Here is a 22,575-nt window from a genome sequence, read left to right on the forward strand (position 1 = left end):
TGTGTGTGTGTGTGTGTGTGTGTGTGTGTGTGTGTGTGTGTGTGTGTATCAAATTGTAGTGTTTGCCTTTTGGAAATAATCAAATAAATATGAAAAACAGAAATAGTTATCTTTAGTAGATACCATGACTACACTTTTCCTATATATTTAAAGATAGAAAGGGGGCATATATTATTCAAAAGTAATTGGTCTGGAGGCAGATACTAATTTGATTTTTTTGTTATAAAGAGGTAGAAAATAAACATAGAGAATGAGATGAATTAGGATGACTTGTAAATAGAATAAATATCTTATGATGTAAGTTGATAACACAGGTTTTTAACTTCCTTTTTAAATAATGCATATGAAGTCTGTAAAAAATTATGTGAATGTTTTACCCATGTATCTATTCCAATGTATCTCAAAAAATTTGATAATTCTAGAAAATATTCTAGTCACATTTCTAAGAAGCAGCAGTACCAGCCTATATAGCTTTGGTTTATTGAAGTGATTTTAAAGTGAATAGCTGGGAAAAAAATGCTTACTCTTAACTACAAGAGAAAAGCCATTTTTAGGATTCAATACAAGTGTTAAGAATAGCTGAAAAAATGCTTACCCTTAACTACATGAAAAAGCCATTTTTTTTAGCATTCAATATTTCTTTCCAGTGCTCCTTTTGCTTTGAGTTCTTGGGCCTTATCCCTAAAGATCCATGTGTTCTTTGACAATAGTTGGGAGAAGAAGAGACAAAGTTGTTAGGCAAAAATTTGCATTATTCTCCACTGTACCATATTGAGTTTCTAACACTAGGCTTCACCTGTAACAGAAATGTGTGTAAGACAGGGAAAGACAGGAAGCTTTCATAGGTTCATGGTGCTTTGAATGGTCACTAACTGAGATTTCCATTTGGTTTGCCCTGAAGGCTAAATCGCCCTCCACCCCTTCCAATGCAACATATTAAGGTTTGGGTGGTGCCTTTCTTTTGTAAAGTGGAGTAAGCATGGCTTTGGACCCAGAGACTTTCTTGACCTAGTTAATATTAGGAAAGTGAACCATTGGAAGTTGAATCTGGACATTGATTCATTTAAAACTACCTGTTCATGGGTACCTTTTGAAAAGTCTTTGTGGCTGGGTGAGGTGGCTCACACCTGTAATCCAGCACTTTGGGAGGCCGAATGGGCGGATCATGAGGTCAGGAGTTCGAGACCAGCCTGACCAACGTGGTGAAACCCCGTCTCTACTAGAAATACAAAAATTAGCCAGGTGTGGTAGCACACGCCTGTAATCTCATCTACTTTGGAGGCTGAGGCAGGAGAATTGCTTGAACCTGGGAGGTGGAGGTTGCAGTGAGCCGAGATCGCACCACTGCACTCCAGCCTAGGCAACAGAGTGAGACTCCATCTCAAAAAAAGAAAAGAAAAGAAAAGAAAAGAGAAGGAAAGAAAAGAAAAGTCTTTGTGTGTCCATGAGGGTATATGTATCCTAGTTTAAGGAGACCTTTATCTTAGACTATCTTTCTGGAGTATGACAAACCAACCAACTTAATGGCAGACAATTCTATACTGAGGAAAGTTAGGGAGCTCTTCAAGAATAGATGTCCTGGCCGGGCGCGGTGGCTCAAGCCTGTAATCCCAGCACTTTGGGAGGCCGAGATGGGCGGATCACAAGGTCAGGAGATCGAGACCATCCTGGCTAACCCGGTGAAACCCCGTCTCTACTAAAAAATACAAAAAACTAGCCGGGCGAGGTGGCGGGCGCCTGTAGTCCCAGCTACTCGGGAGGCTGAGGCAGGAGAATGGCGTGAACCCGAAAGGCGGAGCTTGCAGTGAGCTGAGATCTGGCCACTGCACTCCAGTTTGGGCGACAGAGCGAGACTCCGTCTCAAAAAAAAAAAGAATAGATGTCCTGTGTTGTTGGTTGAAAGGCTGGTTCTTGATAACTGTATGTGTGGTCAACATGTAAAATGCTTACAGTGAGTTAAATGGATCTGTCATATTAACTAGGGTCCCCTTTACATATGCAGGTAGGTTTGCTATAGGAGTTCCCCTGGGTGGAGCAAAGACTTCACTCATGAAACCACTTTGGTCAGGGCAAGTATAGGGACAGGTATTTGGTAGAAATACTAGGTATTTGTCAGAAATCATTTATTAAAAGACCAGAAACTGTGATAACTGGAGGTACTATAGTCTATTTCTCAACCTTAGGCAGTAAAAGACACCACAATTGTCATGGTTTTGCACTATGATTATAACACCTGCACTTTTTTTTTTTTTTTTTGAGATGGAGTCTCACTCTGTTGCCCAGGCTGGAGTGCAGTAGCATGATCTTGGTTCACTGCAACCTCCACCTCCTGGGTTCAAGCAATCCTCCCACCTCAGCCACCCCAGTAACTGGGATTACAAGCATGCACCACCACACCTGGTTAATTTTTCTATTTTTAGTAGAGACAGGGTTTCACTATGTTGGCCAGGATGGTCTCGAACTACTTACCTCAAGTGATCTGCCCACCTCGGCCTCCCAAAGTGCTGGGATTACAGGCATGAGCCACCGCACCCAGCCCAATACCTGCACTTCTAATTTTTTAAGCATGTAGCCAGTAACAATTTGAAAATTCTTCTGTGCAAGCTTATCTTGTTGGCATTATTTTAGTGAATTGAGACTCTCCACTTGTAAAGCTCTTTTTTCCTCCACTTTAATTTGCAAGTTTGTGTCATTTAAAAACAGGCCAAAGAATTAAAATTAAAATTAAAATTTATACTAGAGTGTTTTTTTCTCTAAAAAAATTTTTAAAGAGTCACCAAATAGCCACCTCTGCTTCGCAGGAGGGCAATAAAAATAACAACAGTAAACATACTACTACTACTATAGAAGACATAAAGATTACTCCACAAACTTGGATTTATTTTATTATATTTTAATTGAAACTAAATAATATTCTTTAAGAGTCCATTTTGCCTGACCGGTAGGAAATTCAGTCTCGGTCTTTTTTTTTTTTTTTTTTTTTTTTTTGAGACAGAGTCTCACTCTCTTGCCCAGACTGAAGTGCAGTGGTGTGATCTCGGTTCACTGCAACCTCTGCCTCCCAGGCTCAAGCAATTCTCCTGCCTCAGCCTCCTGAGTAGCTGGAATTACAGGCACGCACCACTACCACCCGGCTAATTTTTGTGTTTTTAGTAGAGATGGGGTTTCACCATGTTGGCCTGGCTGGTCTCGAATTCCTGACCTCAAATGATCCACCCACCTCGGTCTCCCAAAGTGCTGGGATTACGGGCATGAGCCACTGTGCCTGGCCTAGTCTCAGACTTTGCTGGGCTCTCTTCACCTCCCCAGAGTCAAACAAGTGTCCATAATGTTTACAGAAACAGGAGAGGGGCCTCCAGTCTTCAACCCAGGGCCATTTTTGCACTGCCTTCACTGTCTGAGCCCACATAATTACTAGAAGGGAGCAGATTTATTGCACCTATCACGGGTCAGGTACCTGCAGTCTGTTCCCAGGCGGAACTCCCATGCCTAGGGCCTCACATTCTCTTATCTCCTGAGGTCCTGCCACTGGCATCTGCTGCTTGTGGGATCCATAGACATTTGGCCCTTTCCCTGCAATTTGGAGAGTTCTTGTCTCTCATTATCTTCTTCTTTCCAGAATACCCCCCAAGTTGCTCTGGCTTCAGGAAAACAGCAGCCAGGAAGTCAGGCTGTCTACCAGCAACTTGAGTTCACAGCACCTACAAAGGAGTCTGTACCACGGGTCCCTCATACCTTCTTGGAGTAGGGGGCAGGGAAAAGACAGAACACAAAATCTGAAGTAATAGATCCATGAATGATCCTATTTTCCTACTACTATTAATAAATGGCTAACATTATTCAGCATTACTCTCTGCTCATAAAGAGATCAAATTTAATTCTCAGAACTTCACCATGTTTTAAAGACCAGACAACCGAGGCTCAGAGAGTTTGAGTAACTTTCCCGGTAATAGCAGAGCTGGGATTAGAACCTGAGTCTGTTGGGCTCCCAAGTTCAACCCCTATGTTGTATTTTCTCTCCTGTGGGAGCACAGTGAGGTGCCAGCATAGGTTAGCTGCAGCATGAGTTCCCAGATAGCTCAATGAATTCATCCATGGAATACCGCTGCCCAGAGCTCTCCATCTGGTTGTCAGAGTGCATTTGCCAAGACTCAAGAACAACAGTGCTGCTTTGGGCGTAATTAATGTTTAGACAATAACTGGTCAGCATGTTCAGCTGCTTCTTGAGGTCACTCCTGGGATAGGAAAATAGGACCCCGTATTGGCATAAACAGGATGTTTGTTTTCTTTGTGCTCTATCAGTAGGCCATTATCTCGGTCATGTAGAAGTTATACCAAATCGCTCAGGTGCAGATTCAGAAAGGGGGAGGATGTGGCGCGGCCTAGTTTTGTGCTGTTTAAAATAGAAAATGGAGTCTGAAATCCATTTCTGCTCAGTATGATTCTTGGGGTAGTATTTTAATAAAGTGCTAAAAGAACATTCAAAAAGTCTTAGATCAGTTTTAAAATCATATTGCATGGCCCATAAAGAATTCCTGTTTATGGGGTCAAAAGCTAATATAGTCAGTAAATCAATACATAGTTATTATGGCCCTACTACCTGCCACCTCCTGCCCACCTTTCCCCCCACCCCCACCTCTGGGCATGATGGGTGATTCGAAGACAGATAGAGCTCTTGACTTAAGTTATTTATAATATGCTTCAGGGTTTTCAAATGTTGTATTCATCAGAATCATCTCTGAAGCTTGTCAAAGACAGAGCTATCTGGGCCCCACTACAGACCCACTGAATCAAAATCTCAGGGAGTGGGCTGGGTTTCTTTATATGTATTTAACAAGTTCCTTGGGTGATTCTGATACTCAGCAGTTTTCAAGCCAGACTTATGGTTGATGTTGTTTTGGTAATATAAACTGCTACAATAGAAAACATCTCAGGAAGTATGTATAGGAGATATAGAGGCATATGTGTGTGTGTATATATATATATCTAGAAACTCATTAGTCTCTCATTTGCATGTATATTGTTGAAATGTTCCTGTAGGCCAGACACGGTGGCTCACGCCTGTAATCCCAGCATTTTGGGAGGCTGAGGCAGGTGGATCACTTGAAGTCAGGACTTCGAGACCAGCCTGGCCAACATGGCGAAACCCTGTCTCTACTAAAAACACAAAAATTAGCCAGGTGTGGTGGCAGGCACCTGTAATCCCAGCTACTCGGGAGGCTGAGGCAGGAGAATTGCTTGAACCCAGAAGGTAAAGGTTGCAGTGAGCTGAGATCGCACCATTGCACTCCAGCCTGGGCAACAGAGGGAGACTCTGTGTCAAAAAAAAAAAAAAAAAAAAGAGAAAGAAAAAGAAAAAAAAAAAAAAAAAAAAAAAAAAAAAAAAAAAGGAAAGAAAGAAAGAAGGAAAGAGAGAGAGAGAGAGAAAGAAACCTGTAGATAAATATACATCTATTATTGTAAATAATAATAAGTATTTGTTGATTTGTTGAGTATCTATATGTATCAGGCTTTGTTAATTCATTCAAGAAATATCGTTAAAAGCCTACTAGGGGCCAGGTATGGTACATCAGAAAATGAAACAAAAGTCCCTGCCCTTGGGGAATTTATAGGGGAACACCAACAATAAAACTAAATAAGACAGCTACATGAGACAAATGTCATGGGGAGAAGTAACGCAGGAGAGGATCACAATTCAGAAGAGGGTAGGGCTACTTGGGAGACTGAGGCAGGAGAATCGCTTGAACCCGGGAGGCGGAGGTTGCAGTGAGCCGAGATCGTGCCGTTGCACTCCAGCCTGGGCAGCAAGAGCAAAGCTCTGTCAAAAAAAAAAAAAAGAAGAAGATAGGGGGAAAGACTTGAGGGAGAGGAGGAGGTGAGCTCTATGAGTTCTGTGAATATTCTCTAGGAGAATTGTTCCAGTTTTGGGGAATAGTGCAAGGCCCTGACCTGAGGAGAAGTATTCAAGAAACTGCAAGGCCAGGGAGCTGGGAGACACTAGGAGGTTGGTCAGGGAGGCAAGGAGTGGGCAGAGGCATGGGTCTTGTGGGCCACTGGAGGACTTTGGTTTTACCCTGAGTGAGATGGGAAGGGTTCTGAGTTTGGGAATGACACAGACTGACAAGCTTCAACAGGCTCATTCTGGCCAATGAGAATAAGTTGTTGGGAGTGGGCAAGGCCAGAATCAGGAGATCAGTTAAGAGACTACTGCAGTCATCCCTGGGAGAGATGATGAAGGGGCGGGGATGGGAGCAGTGGAGGTGCTGAGAAAAACATGGCTTCCGGGTGTGCTTTGAAGGCAGAGCCTGCAGTTTTCCTGATGGCTTGGGTGTGGATTATGTGAAGGGACTACAACACAAGGCTTTCCAAGAATGCTGAGTGTGGCCTTTGGCTATGCTTACTCTGTGGCCAGATTTGATTCTGGGTGTGGGCCATCATTCTGTTCCAAGAAAATGATCATATTTTTGTTTTTAAAACACATCTTGTGAGATTAGGCAGTATCTGTCTTCCTGTGTCTGGCTTACTTCACTTAATGAAATATCCTCCAGATTCTTCCATGTTGCCATAAATGACAGGATTTCATTCTTTTTCATAGCTAAATAGTATTCCATTGTGTTTATATACCAATACCACTTATATATGGAATCTAAAGAAGTTGATCTCATGGAAATAGAGAGTAGAGCAGTGGTTACCAGAGGCCGGGGAAGGTAGGTGACAGGGGACAGGGAGAAGTTCATCAACGAGTACCAAGTTACAGTTAGGAGGAATAAGTTCCGGTGTTCTATTGCACATTAGGGTGACTATGGTTAACAATATTGTATATTTCAAAACACCTATAAGACAGAATTTCGAATGTTCTTACCACAAAGAAATGATAAAGGTATGAGGTGATGGATATGCTAAATATCCTGATTAGATTATTATACAATGTATACATGCATGGAAACATCACAGTCTACCCCATAAATATGTTAATTATTATGCATCAATTAAATTTTTTTAATTAAACACATATTATGCACTTAATGTTAGTGAATTTATTGCCTGGGGACAGTGCCTCACGCCTGTAATCCCAGCACTTTGGGAGGCTGAGGCCGGTGGATCACTTGCAGTCAGGAGTTCGAGACCAGCCTGGCCAACATGGTGAAACCCCATCTCTACTAAAATACAAAAATTAGCTGGGTGTTGCAGCACACACTTGCAATCCCAGCTGCTCAGGGGGCTGAAGCAGGAGAATCACTTGAACCTGGGAGGTGGAGGTTGCAGTGAGCCAAGATCACGCCACTGCACTCCAGCCTGGGTGACAGAACAAGACTTTGTCTCAAAAAAAAAAAAAAAAAAAAAAAAATTAGTGAATTTATTGTAAGTACATAATACTTTAAAGAAAAAAAAATTCATTACAAAGATCAGTCAAGGTAGTTCTGACTGGCCACTGCAAGGCTCTCACTGGGATCTTGGTAAACAGGGACTGTACCCACAATGGTATTTCTTCCTGACACATAGGAGATCTTAGGAAAGCTGCCTTGGCCAGCCAAAAGATGGGATAGTGAATAGTATTTATTGTTCAGTTTGTTTAAAAGCACTTTTTTTGTAAGTTCTCAAAAAATGTTTTCTAAGGCTGATAGTGGAAGATATCCCCATTTGAGGGTTCAGGAACCTGAGATCTAGAAAGGATAAGAGATGTGGAAACGATGAACTCTACTAGATCAAACCTTTGATTTTATGACTTTCTCCTCTTGATTGAATGGCCTGATGTGTAGTGACTGGCCCTCAATCCAGAAACAGAAGTACATGTATTTGTGTGTGTGTGTGTGTGTGTGTGTGTCTGTCTCACACTTGGGTTACAAAGTACAATGATCTAGTAAAATAATTGGAACTGATTGTTCAAACCATTCAAACCTCCTATAAATCAGGCCTCTTGGTTCCTCTTCTTCTCTCCCTTCTGTGTCTGTTCATTTGGTCATTTTATTTCTGAATGGTAATTTTCACTGAGGAGTGGGATAGGAAAATAAAAAGATATGAAAGTCACATTAGGTAGTGTAGAGAATAATTTTAATAGAAGCCTCCATGGAGAATGCAGATGTAATTAGCACTAAAATGAAATTCTGAATTGTCAGTGGATTTCAGCTTACTTTGCTCTCCAAATCCTTTGTTCCCTTAAAAAACTGAGTTCAATTATGACAAGCACCTAGCAAAGCTGTGCTTCTTTTGTCCTGCTGAAGAAGCCTTGTCTGAACTAGGGTGGCTGTGAGCAGGTCCTGGGCTGAGTAATGGCATTTAATGCATTTGCCTGTTTCAGTTTGCAGTGATGATCTCACCCACAAATTCAAAGGTTTCACCGTGATGAATGAAGCCGAGAGATACGAAGCTCTCAGACACTGTCGCTACGTAGACGAAGTAATCAGAGATGCTCCCTGGACCCTCACGCCAGAGTTTCTGGAAAAACACAAGGTACTTGCCATTCTCCCACATTCTCCAAGTAGCAAGATTAGGGAGTCTGGTTCTGCAGCTAAGACTACAGAAAGCCCAAAGTCTCTCTCAATTTCTAAAAGAGGTAATTTCAGGAACTGTCATGTGGAACTGCTTGATGTGGCACCTTTCTTTTCCGCCCAAGCCTGAGGGCTGGTATCCTCTCACTTCTTTGATTATGGGCCCTGGAGCTAAACCACCCAGGTCCAAATCCTGCCTCTATCTCTTCCTAGTTGTGAGACCTTAAACAAGATATCTAACCACACTGTACTCGCTTACCTCAACTGTAAAATGGGATGATGTTAGTATCTTCCTTGTGGGCATGTTTTGGGAGACAGTCTTAGTTAAGCAGTTAGAACACTGGCTGGCCCATAGCAAGAGCTCCAAAAATGTCATTGTCACCGCCATCACCACCATCATTATTGATGCTTATTGATTCATAGGCATTCTTTTTCATGGAACAAATGAACACACATCTTATCCAGAAAGTCACAGGTCAGCCTTTAAAGAAAGAACTTTATATCTATGATTTTGTGACCCTGAGAATCCTACTGACATAAGATTTTTTTAGTTGGAAACATGAGAGATTCTTTTGATCTGCATCAAATTATGTGCTTTGTATCTCCCTACCAGTCCCACATTAGGAGCTATTCTTTCCTTTTATAAGCAGTACAAAAAAAAAAAAAAATAATAAGATTAAGCTGTTCTAAGAATTTTCTTTTCTATTTTTAAAGCCACGATGCAGAAGAGAATAGAGGACACTGATAAATGTGCATGAGTAATAGCTGAAGAGACAATTTCCCAGTGAGAATAAAAAGAAAAAGGAAAAACTACAATATGATTTACTTCCAGTAATCACTACCACATTTTTACTAAGCATCTATTGTATATTCAACATGTGCTAGGCATTATGGGGCATACTTATAATGATAATGATGGCTGTAATTTATTGAGTGTTTACCATGTGCCCGGCACTGTGCTAAGGGCTTTGTCATTATATGAATTGAATTCAATCTCACAGCTACTCTGAGAAGTTGTTATTATACATTGGAGAGGAAAAGGAATTAAGTTTGAGTGCTAAGAATAGAATTAATAATAATAATAAACATTTATTGAGGATATACTCCGTACTAATTATTTTTCAGCATTTTTACATAATTATATCATTTAATCCAGTGATTCTCAACTGGGGCGAGTTTGCCCTGAGGAACATTTGGCAATGTCTTGAGACATTTGGGGTTGTCACAGCTAGAGGGGTGCTACCGGCATCTAGTGGGTAAAAGTCAGGGATGCTGCTAAGCATGTGCCAATGCACAGGACAACTCCTGACACCAAAGAATTCTCCAGTCCTGAATGTCACTAGTACTGAGCTCGAGAAATCCTGATTGAATCCTTTCCCCCAACTTATGAGTTATATAGCTAGCGAGTAGTGGGGCAGGAAATCATACTATGCTAAACTACCTCTCAAGTATTTAACTACTACTACTCTAAATTACCTCTCAAGGTAGAGTGAAACCCCATTATAAAGGACTTGTTATAAAGGGTTTTAAAATCTAGGCAAGGAGTGTTTACTTGATGTTGCAGGAAACAGGAATAAAGATGAGCAGGCATAAGGATGACCAGAAAATAAATAAATAAATAAACAAATAAATAAATAAATAAATAAATAAAAACAAACAACCCCTGTTTAAGGAGGATACCCCATGTGACAGCACGATGGCTTGGAGAGGAGGACGCCTGCAGTGAGGAAGGCCAGATACAAGTTGGTGTCAGTAATCTGGGTGACCAGGTCCTAGATTTGGTGTAGTCTCCATGGAGAGAAGATGATGGGTACACACCTACATATGCATGTGTGCGCACACACACACACACACACACACACACACACACCCCAGCGGAACCTAGGGTGAGTGAAATAAGTAGAGAAAAGAGGCTTATTCCAAGGTTTGGGTCTCCCCAAGACCCAAAATGAATAAAATAAAAGTGCCATTGGAAGGGGTCACTCATTTTCAGAAAGGTGAAGTAAATTCAGGACAGGATGATTTAAAGTGACAGCAAGAGGTGGTAAAAGAGAGGGCTGCAGTGGGAATTAAGAGCACCTGGCCTGGTGCCCTGGCAGCCCACTAAACCTGGCCTGGTACCCCGGCAGCCCACTCCAGTCTTTAAGTCTCGGATAAATCTAACAAATTTTCTAGTTTCAGCACCTTTTGTCCCAACTGAAGTAGTAACATGTGGCCTGCCCACCTCACAAAGTGGTTATGAGGATCGAATGAGGAAAGAGACAAATTTCTTTTCACGGTATAAAATGTGACCTAAGTGTGAGTGCCCATTGCCATCAGTGGGACAGGAAATGAAGATTTGGGGTCCTCATCATAGGAGGGATGTATAAATTCAAAGAATGAATGGGTTCTCAAAGGATAAACTTTAGATGCAGAAGGACAGAAGGCCAAGAAAGCCTACTCTCTGGGGTAGGACAAGAAACAGGGACCAGCAAAGGAGAGAAACCAAAACATTTATTCTTCTAGTTCCCATTATCTCATAGAAATGAAAATAGTTGGAAATACATTTCAGCCAAGGATTCAGGTCTCCACTATAAATGTAACATACAACTGCCTTATTTTGAAAAGGCATTCTGAAGTCACCATTCCGCCCTTCAAATCTGCAGACATGCACATCCATCCCAGTGGTGACATCACTCTTCTCTCTCTTCAACAGATTGATTTTGTGGCTCATGATGACATTCCGTATTCCTCTGCTGGCTCTGATGATGTTTACAAGCACATAAAGGAAGCAGGTGAGGCATTCCCCTCTGCTCACCTGTCAAACACATCACAATAATCAGGTGTAATAAGAGACATCTGCCCTGGGACATCTGCAGTGTATACAAACAGGGAGTTACAACTTTAGATGTCCCCCAAACAGCTTCTACAAGCCACTGTTAACATGTGCTAAGGCTCAGTTATGGCACAGATACCATTTAGGTATTTATATAGGAATGAACCTGAGCACCAAAGTGCTCAACTTTAGGTCTGAGGCTTAATTTCCGGGCTCATCAGACGAAAAGTGCAGGACCCCATTACTTAAAGGGCAGCCATTTTCCCCATTCATAATTAAGTCTTCACAATGAAATTACAGGATACTCCCAAGAAATTTCCTTCCAGAAGAAGATAGATAACTGGCTAGTTAATAATCTGGACTCCTTGTGTCCAAAGTTAGTCCTGCCATATTTCTAGTGTCATCCTGTCACATGTTAGTAATATTATCAGGTACCACATGTAGAGGCAAAGAAAATGGGTAAATGTTTTAATGGCTTGGCTTATGTTCTGCTATTTTACTATCTACCATGCATCTCATCTATAGGCACTGTAGGTACACCCATGCATACCTTCCTACATACATTAAACCATTATCTGGCAGGTGCAGATACCATAGTGAGTTACCATATGCATAGGGATTTCAAGAAGTCTAATGCTCCCTGCATTATACTAGAGCCATTGTTGACATGTGCCATCAGAGCCATCTTCCCCACTCCTGGGGACCAATGAGACTCCACTCAGCTTGCTCCCACCATTTCCCACTCAGCCCGCTGCCACTACAGCCTTTTCCTGGTACTCATGGACCTTCAGATTCTTGAGGTAGGGTGGGCTCCTAAGGGTCACTGACCCAGGCTCCTATCTCCTTCTTGGCATCGTTGCCAGCTCCTAGCAGAACTGATGCTTTTACATTTCCCATGACAGACAGCTCCCTGCCTTCTGAGGCAGCCTGTTCCATCTTTGGATGGTTTTGGCTGTCATTGTTTAATATATGAATCCCCTGAGTGCATCTATAAGCCAGGAATTGTATGAGAGAAAATGAATAAGACATAGACCTCACCCTTGAGAGCGAGCAGAGAAAGACATAAATAATTACCCAAAATATAACCAGCCTGTGGCAGAGTATGTACAGCAGGCCAGGGCAGCGTGTTCGAAGGTGGAACTGTATGAAGCACAGCGTATCTGGAGAAAATAAACATGTTAATGTAGTGTAGGGTGTGTGGAGGTGGGAGGCAGAGATGGAGACTGGCAGGACAAGCTGGTTGAGGCTTGCTTCCATATGATGTTACATGGAACCAAATACTGTTCTGAGGCAGGGGAATCTGTGATCAGGTCTTTTGTGTGGGAAGGAGCAACTAGGGGGCTATAAGTGGTTTCCGCAACTAAACTTAACTAGGAAACCCCATTTCCACAGCTGACAGGAAAAGAAAACACTTGACATGTGAAATCATTGAGACTCTTCTAAGTTTGTACTTAGACTGTGTAGAGTAAACTTTTTGCCTTTTTCTCCTGAGGTGATCTAAGTTTCTGGAACACTCTGGCCTGGCATGGGTTGGCGATCTTTAGTTGTGAGGTCTCAAGACCTGCTCAGCCATCAGCCCCACCTACCAGACCCCTGTGGCAGCCTCTGAGACTCTGTCACCTCCCCGCTTTGGCCTGTCCTGGCCACAGCCTCTGTTGCAGGATTCCCTTCCCTGGGCTATAGGTGTGCTGCCCAGCAGTCATGCTGATCTTAAATCTTGGACTTCCTTCCATGTTCCTCTAGAGAGTCCCCAGGAAACTTAAAAAATGTCCTCCATAATCTACTAGAGGGCAAGGGAAACCAGGCAATGTGAGTAAGCCATGTCACGCCCTGTCTGACTTGTCCGCCATGTTGGCCTCTGTAAAAGTATTTCCTTCCAAAATTCCTGACCATAAGCAAGGTACCAGTGGCCCTGCACTGAGCCTTCTAAAGGGGTCTCTTCCCTGTCCCTGCCCCTGGGATTTGAACCTGAGTCAGAGCAAGGGACAGACCGCACTCCTGTTCCCTCACTTCTGCTGTCTGCCTCCCTATCCCTCTCTGCACCCCTCCCCTCAACTCCCAGAGGTCCTTTTCTTCTTCCTGGAGAGCAGAAAACTGCCCCTTAATTAATTTCATGCCTTCCCAGGGTTAACATACACTCCAGGGCTTATAGTCAAACATTCTGTACCCTGAGTCTACTCAGCCTCTGATTCTTAATAGTTCAAAAGACACTTCTGGGATTTAGAACACCCTTTTTATACTCCTCAAAGCCTGGCTCTTCCTAGTGAAATTCTTGCCTTTCTTAACTCTTCTTTTTAAATGAGCCTTAAAAAGAGACTGTTTTAGAAGTTGAAGGCTGAACACGGTCTCCTGTACTCTCAGCTTCATCTGCCTCCCCCTGAAGTCATCGAGGTCTCAGTGTCCATGAGAACAGGGCCTCAGGACAGACATGATCCCTAGAAATGAAAACAACATTGGATACTAGTTTGAAAAATGATTGTTACATAGAATGTATGTATTCTCCCTGATGGCATTTTTGTTGGTTCACACTCCTTGGGGGCCAGCCTGGGAAGCTCCATGCCATCCCCTGCAGGGCTGGTGGTGGGGACTGTACCATCCTCTTAGGAAGGACTTCTTCAGAAGTCAAGAACATTGGATAATGGGAGGTCTGACATTCTCAAGTCTCAATCTTGTTTGTGAGGAGTTCCAAGGAAGGAAACCTCATACACTTCGGACTTGGAAGTCTGCTCTGGAACTGGAGAAGAAACTGGCAGATGCCTCAGTTACATCAAGATGGGTTATAGCATGGCGTGATTAATATTTATTTATTTACTTACTTTACTTACTTAATTTATGAGACAAAGTCTCACTCTGTCACCCAGGCTGGAGTACAGTGGTGTGATCATAGCTTACTGCAACCTCAACCTCCTGGACTCAGACGATCCTCCCACCTCAGCCTCTCAAGTAGCTGGGACTACAGTCACACACCACCATGCCCAGATAATTTTAAAATTTTTTGTAGAGTCTCCCTATGTTGCCCAGACTAGTCTCAAACTCCTGGGCTCAAGTGATCCTCCCACCTCGGCCTGCCAAAGTGCTGGGATTATAAGTATGAGCCACCATGCCTGGCCTGATTAATACGCTTTAAAGTTGTTGTAAGATCTGAGCTGTGAGCCAGCTGCTCCTTTCCTAAAATTGCCATAAGGATTTGTTATAGACCAGTGCTTATGAAACTTAGATATGCCTCAGATCATCTGTGGAATCTTACGAAAATTCAGATTCAGATTCAGTAGGTTTGGTGGGGCCAGAGATTCCCATTTCTAGTGAGCTCTCAGGTTGTTAGATGCTGTAGGTCCATAGGCCTCGCTTAGAGTAGCAAAGATCTGGAGCAGGCATTCTCATCCAGCTGAGTTATCCCCAGTGTTTCTTGAATCAGTGTTTCCTGGGGGCAGTAGTTCCTTGGCAACCTTATAGTGTATAGGAATAAGCATTTGGTGGCGGTTTTCTTTCTGTGTGAGTGGCCGTCAGTGAGCTAAGAATATGTTGCTTTCCTGATTTGGGGAATAAAATATCAAGTTCCAGTTGTTTAGGTGTAGGAACAGGTCCAACATTTTTCTAACTCTAGCAATCCAGCATCCTTATTGTTGCATAAGAAAGTGACTCCCAAAGTTAGTGACTTAAAAGAACCTCTTGATGTCACTCATGATTTTGTGGGGCAGGATTTTAGCAGAGGCTTAACTGGGTAGTTCTTGCTCGGGGTCTCTCAAACAGTTGTCAGATGTTGGTGGGGGCTGTGGTCATCCGAAGGCTGACCTTGGATGCTGGCTATGATCACAGAGCTCAGTTGCAGTTGTCACTGGGGCATACAGGTGGCCTCTTCATGTTGCTTGGGCTTCTCACAGCATGGCAGCTGAGAGGCAATATCTAGAGAGAAAGCAATCTTGACAGAAGCCACAAGGCTTCTTCTGACTTAGTCTTGGAAGTCACACAGAGTCACTCTTGCCACATTCATTTGGTATAAGCAAGTCACTGAGGCCAGCCCAGATTCCAGGGGAAGGGAATTGGGCCATCTTTAATCCACCACAATGCCCTTCCCAAATTGAATAGTCAGGTAGTATTTTACTTGCCCTAGTAGCACAGGCTAAGACTCAGTGTGACTTTTCCTATGTGCAAGGACCCTTCCTTGTGCTCCATCAAATCTGCTCTGCTGATTCCTTAGCAGGAGGGAGAATCACAGTAATGATCTATTTGGAACCCAGGTAGAGAAGGCCAGAATTCATCATGGGAGAAAGATGCTCAGAAAGGGCCTCAGCATCCATATTTGGCTTTCATACTCAAATCATGGCTTATTTTGAAAGTCAAAAGTCTCTTTAAATGAAGCCAGAGATACCAAGGACATGACTTAAGCTTCACAACACTCTGCTCTGCTTGTCAGAACTATGTGTCAAAATCCTCTAGCAAAGCTGGATGAAAAGATGGAGCTTAAATTAAATAGACTGTAAGGTCCACATTACTCATCACCATTCTAATATTGCCTACTACTGTTGAAAGTTTCCTTCATTAACATGTGCTTTGCTGCTTCTTAAAATAGCTCCATAACCAAATGCTGCAATTCTGAAAAGCATGATAAAAAAGGTTCTCTGATCGTGCTCATTACTGAATATTTTTAGCAGAGCAATAATTAGGATTTGAAGGAAGCCGGGTATCTCATTATGTCAACAGAGGGCTTGGCTTCTTTCAGAGACCTACCTCCCAACCAGCCAAAGCAAATCTCTCCCTAAGCCAAATCTACTTTCAGTTACTCAAACACAGAGACTTCACCTTCTGGCTTCAAAGAAAGGGTAGGCTCATGGCATCAATGTCTTACATGACTTGCTAAAATCCATTAGTCACTAGAGAATTGTCTTATTATTTCAGCAGGAGGGCTGTGGGTAAAATATCTGCCTGCTGAAAGATGGGATGGATTTCTCACCAGAATGTTCCCCACTGTTCCCACAAAGGTGGGTATGTTGTCTCAGGGTTCCCCCACCCACCAGAGCCTCCTGCACAGCTGGGTCAATTTGGATGCTATTTATGTTCGTGTGTGTAGATGTTTACATCTTCTGCCTTCCATTTGGTTTTCCGTGTTAGATTCTTCCCTCCTAGAAGGTGATAAAGGAAGTGTTTGGCCTAGTGGCAAACCCCAACTGTCCTCTGACCATGGAACATAAGAAACTGGATGTTTTGTCTCTAACATCAGCAGAGCCACTCTGCTAGTGATACTATAAACATGCAAATGACATCAAAAGAAAGCTCCAAAGAGACACCGTCACTGGGGCTGCAAGATGGAAACATTCAGAGAGAACTGGATTTGGAAGGGCACTTAGAGATCGATATTCATCTGGTCATTCATTCAACAAATATTCCTATGGTGCCTGTTTGTCACCCAGTGATAAGAATGTAGAAGAGGATGAGAAAGGCGTGATCCCTTCCCTAGTGTACTTTATAGTCAACAAGACAGTTGTTGAACAAGTTATTTTATAAAGATCTTGCTGTATTTGGAGGGAAGGGGAGTGGTCCATGGGAAGGAACAACACACCAGAAGACCTAGTCTGAAGGTTGAGATATTTGCTTGAGGAAGTGACACTAAAGCTGAAGCCCAATGGATGCCCAAGAGTTAACCAGGTAGAGATTGTGTCTGTGGCAGAGTGAGGGGAGGGGAGCCAACCCTTTCAGGACACTGAAGAAATCCAGCATGGCTGGGCTGAGACAGGGTCAGCCTACTGCCCAACTCCACAGAATACAACAGCAGTGCCCCCGCGGCAGTTGTATAGCACCAGGGCCTTGGTTTAGGGAGTGAAGGGGAGAGGGTCTGAGATAAAATTGGAGAGAAGCACAGGGAATAGACCATGCAAGCTGCTGCACAGCCAAGTTAAGGATTTGACTCTGAATCCAGAGAACAGCACAAAGCCAGTGGAGGGTTTCGAGCAGACCTCTGACTTGCATTTAGTAAGAACTCTCTGTAGAACTTGCTCTATGGGTTGAGGCAGACAAAAATGGCATCGCTGGAGACTGGTTTTGAGGTTCTTGCTGTGATCTTTGGCCAAGATGGTGTTGAATTGGTTTAGGATGGAGGAAAGTGGGCGAATTAGGGAAACATTTAAGAAGTAGATTGGGAACTCGGTTGGATGTGGGGAGTGAGAGAGAAAGAAATGGCACAGATGAGTCCCAGGTCATCATGTCCAATCACCTTTTTCTCAGCTGAGGAGGCTACAGTTAGGTAACTTGCCTTCAGAGGGTTTGAGTGACTTGCCCACGTCTACAAACCAAGAACCCAGTGCCGTTGTCCCCAGGCTTTGTCCATCATACTGTCCCATGCCTGATGCCTCTGACTGAGTGGCTGTAATGATATGGGATAGAAAGATCTCAGTTGCCAACAACATGTCATTTCAGTTCACAACAGAAGTGTGAGCATAAACCTGATTCTTGTCTCTGTTAATATTTGTGACCTCTTTATAGCCCTATGTTTGTTGATATATCCACATTTATCTTTGAAGACTTTAAGGAAGTTCTATTAGAACTTGGCATCCTCTGTGCTTGTTTATTTTTACTCAGCCCCACATATTCTAGATGAAAGGGCCTTTGAGTGGTGAAACTACCATGTACAGTAGACTGTTCTTAGGAAGATAAATCATCTAACCATCCCTACAGGCATGCCTTCAGATCAGAGATGACACAAATAGTACACTTTTTCTTCTTTTCCTTCAGTATAACATGAGCAGACTTCCTTGGGGATGAAGCAGAGTTGCTGTGATCTAATTCATTGACTCAGTTGTTAGTCTTCATTTACTTTCTCACTCAATTTGCATTTATTGAACGCCTTCCATGTGCTAAACACAGGGGCTGAGCTGGGTGCTGGGGGTGCAAAGACAATTAAGGCACTATCAGTGCTTTCAAAATGTGCATTTTCTACGTGGAGACAATTATTTACATTTTTTTTTGAGATGGGGTCAGTCTAGAGTGCAGTGGCGCAGTCACTGCTCACAGCAGCCTTGACCTTGGACTCAAGTGATCCTCTCACTTCAGTCTCCCAAGTAGCTGGGACCACAGGCGTGCACCACCACACCCAGCTAACTTTTGTATTTTTTGTAAAGACAGGGTTTTGCCATGTTGCCCAGGCTGGTCTTGAACTCCTGGACTCAAATGGTCTGCCTGCCTTGGCCTTCCAAAGTACTGGGATTATAGGCATGAGCCACCATGCCTGGCCCAATATTTTTGTTAATGAAAGATAAGTTAGGTTCTGAATGGTGTGGATTCTGCCTGGTGATGTCAGAAAAGACTTCCCAGAGGCATAACCTTGAAGCTGGACTTTGCAGGATGAGGAAGAGCTTTGCAGTTAATATGAGCAGGGAAGGGGTGTCCAGGGCAGAAATGAAAGGCTTAGCATGGCTGAACAGCAGGGGCCAGACAAGTGGATGGTACATCCTGGAAACAGGTCTGGGATGATGAACATGTAGCATTTAAGGTAGGGAGGAATTCCACGGAACTGAGACTGGAAGAGTCACTTGGGGCCAGAGATAAAGTCTTCATTGGCATACCCAGGAGCTCCAACTTTGTCCTGTAAAGGGGAACCATTAAAGGAGATGGGTCAACTGAGGTGATCTTAATTTTTCCTCTATCCGCTCTTTTATGCTTAAACAGGGATGTTCGTTCCAACACAGAGAACAGAAGGCATCTCAACATCGGACATCATTACCAGAATTGTTCGTGACTATGATGTTTATGCCCGACGTAACCTCCAGAGAGGGTATACAGCCAAGGAACTGAATGTCAGCTTTATAAATGTAAGCATGCCACCTCAAACCGTCTGAAGACCACCATGCCACACCACCACCACCACTGCTGCTGTTTATTGAGCACTTACTAAGTGCTTTGCAGTGTTCTGTGTTCTCTTTCTCTCTGTTTTTTGTTTTTTTGTTTTTGTTTTTGTTTTTGTTTTTTTTTTTTTTGGAGAGATGCGGTCTCACTATGTATAATATTTTAAGTTTGATTTAACTTTTTTTTTTTTTTGAGACAGGGTCTCACTACATTGTCCAGACTGGTCTTGAACTCCTGGGCTCAAGTGATCCTCCTGCCTCAGCCTCCTGAGTAGCTAGGATTACAGGCATTTATTTGCCACCATGCCTGTGCAGTGTCCTTAATGCTTTGTATTTATTTTCTCATTTAACCCACACAATAACCCATGATGTATTATTATCCCCATTTTACAGGTAACAAAACCAGTGTCCACAGGGGTAACATAAATTAACCAAAGGACACGGGTAGTGAGCTTCACATTTTGTAAAGGTGCTTCCTTGCTTCCCTCCCCTTACCCCAAACTCTCTCTTTAGAGTTTTTAGACTTGATTGAAGGATTTCTGGGAGATCTGCCCCTTGTAAAAAGTAAGAGTTATCTTCTGCTGAAAGGAAAGGGAGGAGGGCAGAGGCAATGAAAAGCTAAACCCGGAGAAACTTTTTTATTCTAACGTTTTAAAATTTTCATTTGATTAAGGCCTTACAGATGCTCATTAGAAACCTTAATGGCCATTTTTCATTGTCCAAAGAAATTACAGCTGCTTAAATAAAGCTTAAAGTCTTTGGCTTCCTTTTGTAGTTCTACCATATTGTTCCCACAGGGCTGCTGTTAGTTTAATAATAGAGCAACTGTTAAAACAATATTTAAGTTCTGGCGTACATGTGCAGAACATGCAGGTTTGTTACATAGGTATACATGTGCCATGGTAGTTTGCTGCACCCATCAACCCGTTATCTAGATTAGGTATTTCTCCTAATGCTATCCCTCCCCTAGCCCCCCACCCCCTGACAGGCCCCGCTGTGTGATGTTCCCCTCCCTGTGTCCATATGTTCTCATTGTTCAGCTCCCACCTATGAGTCAGAACATTTGGTGTTTGGTTTTCTGTTCCTGTGTTAGTTTGCTGAGAACGATGGTTTCCAGCTTCATCCGTGTCCCTGCAAAGGACATGAACTCATCCTTTTTTATGGATGCATAGCATTCCATATGTGGTGTATATGTGCCACATTTTCTTTATGCAGTCTATCATTGATGATGGGCATTTGGGTTGGTTCCAAGTCTTTGCTATTGTGAATAGGGCTGCAACAAGCATAATGTGCATGTGTCTTTATAGTAGACAAAGAACATTAACAGTGACTTAGATTCCCTCAGGATGTCATTTTTTATAAAATAATAATAATAATAAATAATCTTTAAAACAAGCAAAACAAGCTGTTAAAAAGCAAAGAGCGCAGCCCAGTTGCTGGAGATGATGTTAGTGATTCTGAACAACTGTATTCGCCTGGGCTCTGAGGTGCCGATATCTTTAATTAAAATAAGAACCCTCCATACATACAGAATTCTAACCCCCCAAAATAGACGCTGCATTTTCAAAGGATGATTCATCTTCAAAGCAAGATACTTAAAATTACATGCAGCTATAATTATCCCATGGCTCACACGATTGATCATTGGTACCTTCAAAATAGGAGGGGCTCATTAATTGTGAATTGGTGATCATGAATTGTCCTCACAAGGCAGGGAGCGTTGAGAGTCTAGGCTCTGTGACTTCATATAAGCCGGGCAACAGAACATCAGGAAATGTCAGAAAATGTCGGGTTTGAGTGGCACCAGAACAAGTGGCTGAACATAATTCAGTCAAAGTGATTATTTAGTATCTGATAGAGAATAAAGCCCTGGTTATTTCAATAAATTAAACTGTCTGTTCTTTCAAATTGAATTCGGTCAACCATCCAAGCATGTCAAGCCGTTTCCAAAAGTTATTGCTCACTCTCTTTAAACGGCGTTTAGATAAGCCACTTAGCTCAAGGAACCGTGCAGGCAGTTTGGATGCACTTGCTGCCTTCCTGTGACGACAAACCTGGCTGCAGTTCAGAGATGAAATCTAATGTGTTGCATGGGCGTGTAGACAAATCACGGAACCTCAGAGGTGACAGGGACCTGATGCCAGTCAGTCACCCAGTCCAAGTCCCTCAATGTAGAGATGAGGAATGCTGAGCCCAAAAAGGGAGCCTGTCCAAGGTCCTTCAGGTCAGGGAGAAGTAGAGGCAGTAGCAACTTCCCAGTCTCATGACTCCCAGCCCAGTGCTCATTCAGCTATTCTGTGCTGCCCTGAGAGCCATATATAGTAACTATTTCCAGTGCAGAATGAACTGTGGAAAAGAGTGATATAAAGCCAACAGCTAACACTTGCCAAGAGCTCATCATATGCTCATCTAAGTGTTTTACTTGGGTTATATCATTAAATCCTCATGATGAGACTACAAGGGTGGGTAGGATGACTATGCCCAACACAGAGATGAGGAAACAAAGGCCCAGAGAGGTTGAACAACTCACCTAAGGTCACATAGTAAGTAATGGAAGACAGAGTCACCTCCCATAGCATGTCTATGTGTATATATATCTCTCAGTGGCAACACACATAGCTCACATCCTACCCTGAGGCTGCAGGAAGGTTTGGAAGGTCGAAATCAAGGACTCTTGACCCAGTTTTGCAATATTCCAGGTGTTTTAAAAAATTCTGAAACACAGGCCAGGCACGGTGGCTCATGCCTGTAATCCCAGCACTTTGGGAGGCTGAGGTGAGTGGATCACTTCAGGTCGGGAGTTCAAGACCAGCCTGGCCAACATGGTGAAACCCCGTCCCTACTAAAATTACAAAAAATTAGCCGGGTGTGGTGGTGCGTGCCTGTTATTCCAGCTACTCAGGAGGCTGAGGCACGAGAATTGCTTGAACCCAGGAGGCAGAGGTTGCAGTGAGCTGAGATTGTGACATTGCACTCCAGCCTGGGCAACAGAGTGAGACTCCATCTCAAAAAAAAAAAAAAAAAAAAATTTCTCAAACACAAAATGAACTTTAGTCCCACAAAGTAAAGAAAAACGATCAGCCTTACCACTTTAGGGGAAACATCATGATTTCATGGGGGAAGAGCCTCATGTTATTTTCATGGTTTTAATACTGCTCTCATCAGGTAACACAGACAAATGCCTCTGCCACTTAATACTAATGAAACAGCCAACACACACTGAGCATTTACTAAATGCTGGCCTTTTTACCAAGTACTTTGCATGCAAAGCAACCCTAAGGTAGGGATGATTATTATCCCCAATTTACAGATGAGGAAACTGAGGTTTAGAGGTGACATGTGACTTGCCCAGCATACGATGGTTTCCAAGCACATATGTAGACATTGCTGCAGAAAGACTATAAGAAGAACAAAATCTGAGTCTAGAGAAACTATC

General features: G+C 42.9%; 1 protein-coding gene across 1 annotated transcript in view; it reads left to right on the forward strand.

Annotated features, from left to right (window-relative positions):
- The window catches only part of PCYT1B (phosphate cytidylyltransferase 1, choline, beta), an 86,905-nt gene that overhangs the window by 50,008 nt on the left and 14,322 nt on the right, over positions 1-22,575 (forward strand). The window contains exons 4-6 of the mRNA XM_023202587.1: positions 8,300-8,451; positions 11,185-11,263; positions 18,964-19,106. Coding sequence (XP_023058355.1) covers positions 8,300-8,451; positions 11,185-11,263; positions 18,964-19,106 — 374 coding nt within the window. The remainder of the gene's footprint in view (positions 1-8,299; positions 8,452-11,184; positions 11,264-18,963; positions 19,107-22,575) is intronic.

The sequence above is a fragment of the Piliocolobus tephrosceles genome, chromosome 12 (genome assembly GCF_002776525.5).
Source record: "Piliocolobus tephrosceles isolate RC106 chromosome 12, ASM277652v3, whole genome shotgun sequence".
Classification (NCBI taxonomy): Eukaryota; Metazoa; Chordata; class Mammalia; order Primates; family Cercopithecidae; genus Piliocolobus; species Piliocolobus tephrosceles.